Source organism: Pelmatolapia mariae, linkage group LG22 (genome assembly GCF_036321145.2).
Source record: "Pelmatolapia mariae isolate MD_Pm_ZW linkage group LG22, Pm_UMD_F_2, whole genome shotgun sequence".
Lineage (NCBI taxonomy): Eukaryota > Metazoa > Chordata > Actinopteri > Cichliformes > Cichlidae > Pelmatolapia > Pelmatolapia mariae.
Window position 1 is genome coordinate 21,176,344 of NC_086245.2, and position 6,040 is coordinate 21,182,383.

Sequence of the window (6,040 nt, forward strand, 5' to 3'; positions counted from 1 at the left end):
TCCTGCATGGATGCTTTCTGCTGTGGGGCGTGTTATTGTGTGTATTCCACTATAATTACATTATAATTGCTAAAACATTTGCAGACAATATTTCTGAAAGCTCATGACTCACGTGTTGTAAACCTGCAGCTTGCTCTCCTCTAAATATGCAGTGCTGTTCTAATGAACCTGCCACAGCAGTGTTTCCCTGCCCCATGATTGCTTCCTTCCCGATTCAAGGCTATGCTGAAACGAATGAGATAGGCTCAAGCGCCTTGAAAAGTATTACCAGATAAGGAGGGAAGACAGCAACATTAGTAAGGAACGGAAGAGCAGCCTGGAGATAAAGTGCAAGTGACTGAGGGAAAGTGAAGAAACCAGCCCAGTTTTTAGGGTAAAAGCAGACACTCTGAGTTTATGTGCATGGTAATGGTTGAAGAAGACGAAATCCACATAATTTTAGTTTTTACTTTTATGAAAATACCGCACAGTACAGTAATTTGCTTAACACAGTGTTATCAAAATACAGAAAAGGCAGAATTCCTGAACAAATTCAGGATTTTTCATGTAAAAAAATGTAACTGAACAAAAGAAAAGCATACATTACATTCATACGGTATTAAAATACATAATCAGGAATGTTGGACATGAATCAACAGCATCATCAGCAGCAATCCATCCTCTTGAACTTTACTGACAGCATACAGTCAATAAAAAATTCAGAAAAATGCTCTAATGACATTACAAATGTGGTCAAAATATGTCACACAAGGGCATAGGCAGCCTGGTCGATATTTCAGCATAAACAAACACACATTAGCTTCCATGTGGAAATTCTCCAAGAGAGAATTCCTTAGTACAAGTGTCAAACATTTACGCCTGCAAGGAAGTGACGAGTTTTCTATTTTTTCTCATTCGCAGAATTTTTCCTTGGCCTGGATGCTTTTTCCATCCTGGAACAAAAAAAAAAAAAGCAAAAAAAAAAAGCATAACAGCTGATTAGCATAACATATAATACTAACGATTGTGCACTTTTTAGTCTCACAATTAACCAAACTGGCTTTCTAGGAACAGATTTTGCTTGGTTTCCTCCAGATCATAGCATAGCGATTGGCAGCAGTGGATGAATGCTTTGGAAAGCATCATCCAGCCTGAGTCAAAGCCAGTAGTTTTATTTTTTCAAGATACCAAGCATTTTTAGGCCTGATAATAAATCAACTGAGCATAATTTGGTCTCTTTCCAATTCCCCCCAGACTTTCTGAATTTTCTCCTATTTCCATCCAGTAAGTGGGTCTGAGTGGCAATTCAAATGCTGCCATTATTGAATTAAGCAGTCAGAAAATTCTCCTGAAATTATCATCTTCAGATAAAGACTTCACAATGAGCTGTGAAACATACACCCATGCACCCTTCCCGCCCGGCTCAGGTTTGCACACCTTTTGCGCACACGTCCATGCAGGCTTGCTGCGAGACAAAGTTGTTGTTGCTCCCACCGCAGCCTGAGTAGACAAACTCCTCACACGTCTTGGTGGCTGTGTTATAGTAATAGCGAGGTATGGTGGCTGAGCACTTCCCTTTGTCCAGAGGCTCCCGGCAGAGCACGGGGATTGCTGTAAGTGACACAACACAAGGAAGAGCTCGCCAGTTATTGTTTAATCATTTCCTTGTGAATGCAATGACTTTGTCTATTGTGTATCCTCACAGGGATGACTCAGGGGGGTAATCTGCTCACCTTTTTTTGGACTGCAGTACTCCATGCAAGAGGCTAGATTAAGGAAGCGGTTGGAATTCCCGTAGCAGCCACCGTAATTAAATGGCTCACACTGCATGGTGGTCATGTTGAAGAAGTAGCGGGAGACGAGAGCCCGGCAGGGTCCCTCTTCTTTAGGAAATCTGCAGATTGGGGGAACCTCTGTGGAGAAAATTGAAAAAAAAATCAGCATTTAACAGTGAGATCTGGTGAAACAACACTAATTAATTCATATTAACAACCAGAGAGGCACTGGCTAGTTTCCTAAAAATGAAATAAAATGGACATGCCTAAGGTCACCATCACTGATGTATCTGCCGAATGTCAGCTGATACTGAAAGAAAATACAATTTATCTGTGTCAATGCCCAATACTTATGTGTTGTGGGCTGGCTAAATGTTCAAAGATGGTGTAAAGAAGAGTTGAAAAAAGTTTAGAATCACATAAATAATTTTGTGTTTAATGACAATATTTTTTTCCCCGGAAGAGAAGGCAGGCTAAGTAGCAAAATCAAAAGCTAAAACATGGGTACTGGCCCAGAATTTCATCCCTAATGATCCATGATAATTCATATGGGTTGGGGGTGAACGATACAGCATGGTATCATGATATTTTGCATCACGATATCGTATCGATACAGGAATACCATGTATACAGATATATAAGTAAATAAATTCAAATTATCTGAACACGTAGGCTCACTTCATTCATCACCATTCTGAGATAATGTTAGTTGACTTTAACGTTACAAACCTGCATTAAATCAGCTCAACTGGAAACCCATCCAGCACACATTTTGGCTGGTTTGTAGGGGATTAAATACTTATTTCACTCAGTGACATGCAAATCAGTTTATACCTTTTGTGTAATGTGTTATTTCTGGAGTTTTGATTGATATTCTGTCTCACTCTCCATTGAAATGAAACTACTATAAAAACAGAGTCTGTTCATTTCTTTCTAAGTAAACTTGACATACTTTACTAACATTATTTCCCCCACTGTAATTGCCAATTTGACCTCATTCAATGACAAACTGATATATTACACTGACTTTGGCTTTATCTTTTAGGTTTTAGTAGTAAAAAAATAAGTGAAGTGAGATAACTTTATCTTATTGGACAAAACTGATTCTGACAAAGTTTCATTTTGAGGACATAGATGCAGTTGGAAATGTGAGTAAACAGCAATACATGTTAATGCAATACTCAGCATATGACAATATCTTAAAAATCGCAATAATATCACATCTTGAGGGAAGTATTGTGATAATATTATATCATGTGTTGTCTGATTCCCACCTCTAATAATTCACGGGTCAGGCTACTTACTGGGAATTTTGTAGCATGTCTTGTGGCACTCCTGATAACTCTTGAAGTTATTGGCATTCCCTTGGCAGCCTCCATATTCGAAATCCTCGCACCTCTGGGTGATAGTGTTGTAGTAATACCGCTGAATATTACCTCTGCAAGGTCCCTCATCCACTTGAAGAAGGCACACGCCTGAAAAGCACCAAGCACATTGTTATTGAAATACCGGAGGACCGTTGTAAAGACACGGAAAAGAAAGTTTAAGCAATGCTTAACAACACGCCAAACTGGATTACGGGCTGTATTACGCCCGAGGTCATGTGATAACCAACAAGCTCAGAACAGCTTTTAAAAAGTTGATTAAAACATTGAAGAAGCGCGAAGAAGAAATTAAAAAACAAAACATGATGTGGAGTTACCTTTAGGTGGCAGCGCCAAAACGCCGTAAAACGAGGAAATTATTGTAAACAGAGCAAATGCGCAAAGCTCCATTGTGCAAAGTTTTGGTCGAGATCCAGACTTTTCCGCTCTGTCTACCATCCCCACTCAGACCTTGTTTTATAGCACAGTCAGGAAGAGGGACGGGCATGTACTGAGTCAGCGCGCCAAAGAAAATAAATTATTGCAGTTGATTAATGACGTCACAAGAAACGTTTTTATTCTGAATTACGTGGAGAAGCGCTAAATCATGTGACTAAGTCTTAATAAAATATGAGGAGGAACTTGCTCTGCTTGAGAGAGTCAGATATTTTCACTGTCACAGGCCACTGGTTCTAGTGATGATGATGATGATGATGATGATGATGGGAATGTGCAGCGATCCAGTAACCCACACAGCATCCTTGTAAAATTTCCACAGAGCCAATATTGCGTTGTATCTAGGGACACACACGCTTGTGAAACATTAACACATCTTTCTTGTCTGAGCCACACAGGCAAGTCCCCACCAGAATACCCGTCTGACCGGATCCGAATCCACACACACACACACACACACACACACACACACAAACGTACTTTCACTCAGAGTCACATTAATAGTACCGTGGCTCATGTTATTTCATGATAAAAGTGCTTCTTTCTACGACGTCCTACCATGAAAAATCAGCCTTATCTGCAAGTTAAGTTAAAACTCACATTAACATTTGTATTGGTTTAACACAGCAGCTTAATTCCATCCCACTGCTTTGGTTTTACCTTTATGAAGGATATTAACTGGAAAACTGCCGTGCATTCACGTTTAGAAGAACGATGTGTCTCCACCTTGACAGGTGGAGGCTAAACACAGATTAGCCGTCTTATCAAAATTAACCTGATAAATGAAGCGCCACCCCTTAACCCATATCCAAATGACCCTGCAAGAAAACTCAGAGTTAAAATAGAACAAAAGTTCCAAATTGAATCTATAAAAGACAAAAAATACATCACCATGTTTTGTTTTGTTTTTTACATCAAAGGAGCTCAAATGGACACCTGTGTGAGTTGCCCACCCCTTCCTTTGTGTACTTGAGCTGCTGGTATGATCATTCAGTGGGGCCTTGTTTTAATCAGATTAGGGGATTAGAATTGTTTATGCTGATTACTTTATAACCCAGATTGAGCGAGAGGAGAGGGATTCTTCAGCAGGATTTCGGGGGTGAAGGACTGCTTCCTGTAAGCGTTCGTAAGTGCATTCCTATCCCTTCTGCTAAGTCTTACGAATTGTGAACATTTTCTTTAAGCTCATTTATTTATCATGTGGAAGTAAGCATTAACAAAAAGGTTAAACGTTTCCTTTTTTTGACAGAAAATGCCGGTCATAAATGTGGAGGATCTGACAGATAAGGACAAGGCTGTGATGGAAGTAAACCAGCTTAAACTTGAAGTCAAACTCGAGAGGTGGTTGGTAAGTTCTCCACACTGAGGTGATTTGTGTGCTCAATATGCGTTTTTGATTACATCCAAAAGTAAATATCAGACAGCTTCAATTTATTTAGTCAAACTAATTACATCACAAAGGCTATTCAAAACTGAAATACGCTTTCTGGCTGCTGCTTTCAGACATCTAAATGCTGTGAGGAAATCAAGGACTATATTCAGGCTCTAGTGGAGGAGGACACCCTCGTCAAAGGCATATCAGAGGAGAAGAACCCCTTCAAGGAGAAAGGTGGCTGTGTCATCTGCTAGACTGGACCTAAGGAGCTTTTCATATCTCAGATTAGTACCCAAGGATGTTCACCCAGCCCTTGTAAAATGGATTTGCAGACTGAGATGACTAGAAGGACACAATAAAGAAAACATTTATGACTTCCCGTGTAAAACAATTCTTCATCTTGGGGCCAGATTTGTAGCCTTCTAATTCTTTTTTTTTTTGTTTTGTTTTTTTTTTTTTTTGTTTTGGGAAAGATGCACTAATTAAAAGTTATTTGGCAAGTGTTACATAATGCTTCTCTCTCATGTGGTGTATATAATCTGAGCACATGGGCCCATATGTTGTTTCATTCACAGAAGCAACTGTCATTAAATGTGCACATTTATAATTCAGCCTGTCTCTGTGATTCACTGAAGGGTTGTAGACAAAGCAGAGAAACAGATAAATCTTCATAACTTCATTTGCATACATACAGAGGGTTTTTTTCTCTCCAAGTCTTTATGTGATCATTATTATTTTGTTCCAATAATGATGGTGAACATCAAATTTGAGATCTTATTCCCTAAAGTACGACGGGTTTGCGAGTCTTCTCCTTCTTCTTCTTCTTTTTTTTTTGCTCATTTCATTGTAGATTGAATTTATTTTAAATCTTCTTTCTGTAGTTTCAGGCAGACTCCAAAAAGTTTTAAGGCTTTATTAATACAAGTAATTGAACTGAACACAGCAGACTAGATGCAGCACTGGTAGAAAAAGAAAATGTTGTGTCTATCTAAAACCAATCCTGTGGAAAATAGGACTTTCTCCAAAGCCGCTTTCAATTTGCAGATTCTTTCTGCTATAAAGCCCTCAGGATATAAAATGAGTATCATAAT

At 39.0% G+C, this 6,040-nt stretch overlaps 2 protein-coding genes across 2 annotated transcripts; one reads left to right on the top strand and one right to left on the bottom strand.

Moving 5' to 3' along the window:
* Positions 1-472: 472 nt before the first annotated feature.
* On the bottom strand, positions 473-3,994 carry tfpi2 (tissue factor pathway inhibitor 2). Its single transcript, XM_065471045.1, has 5 exons — positions 3,457-3,994; positions 3,059-3,229; positions 1,713-1,892; positions 1,417-1,590; positions 473-932 (listed from the first exon to the last, which is right to left on the bottom strand). Exons 1-5 carry the CDS (start codon positions 3,575-3,577, stop codon positions 853-855), a joined length of 726 nt encoding a protein of 241 aa, XP_065327117.1. The 5' UTR covers positions 3,578-3,994; the 3' UTR covers positions 473-852.
* A 579-nt stretch (positions 3,995-4,573) lies between these two features.
* On the top strand, positions 4,574-5,560 carry gngt1 (guanine nucleotide binding protein (G protein), gamma transducing activity polypeptide 1). The gene is made up of 3 exons (XM_065471047.1): positions 4,574-4,700; positions 4,824-4,922; positions 5,078-5,560. The coding sequence occupies exons 2-3, from the start codon at positions 4,827-4,829 to the stop codon at positions 5,201-5,203; spliced, it is 222 nt and encodes a 73-aa protein (XP_065327119.1). The 5' UTR covers positions 4,574-4,700; positions 4,824-4,826; the 3' UTR covers positions 5,204-5,560.
* Positions 5,561-6,040: the final 480 nt, after the last annotated feature.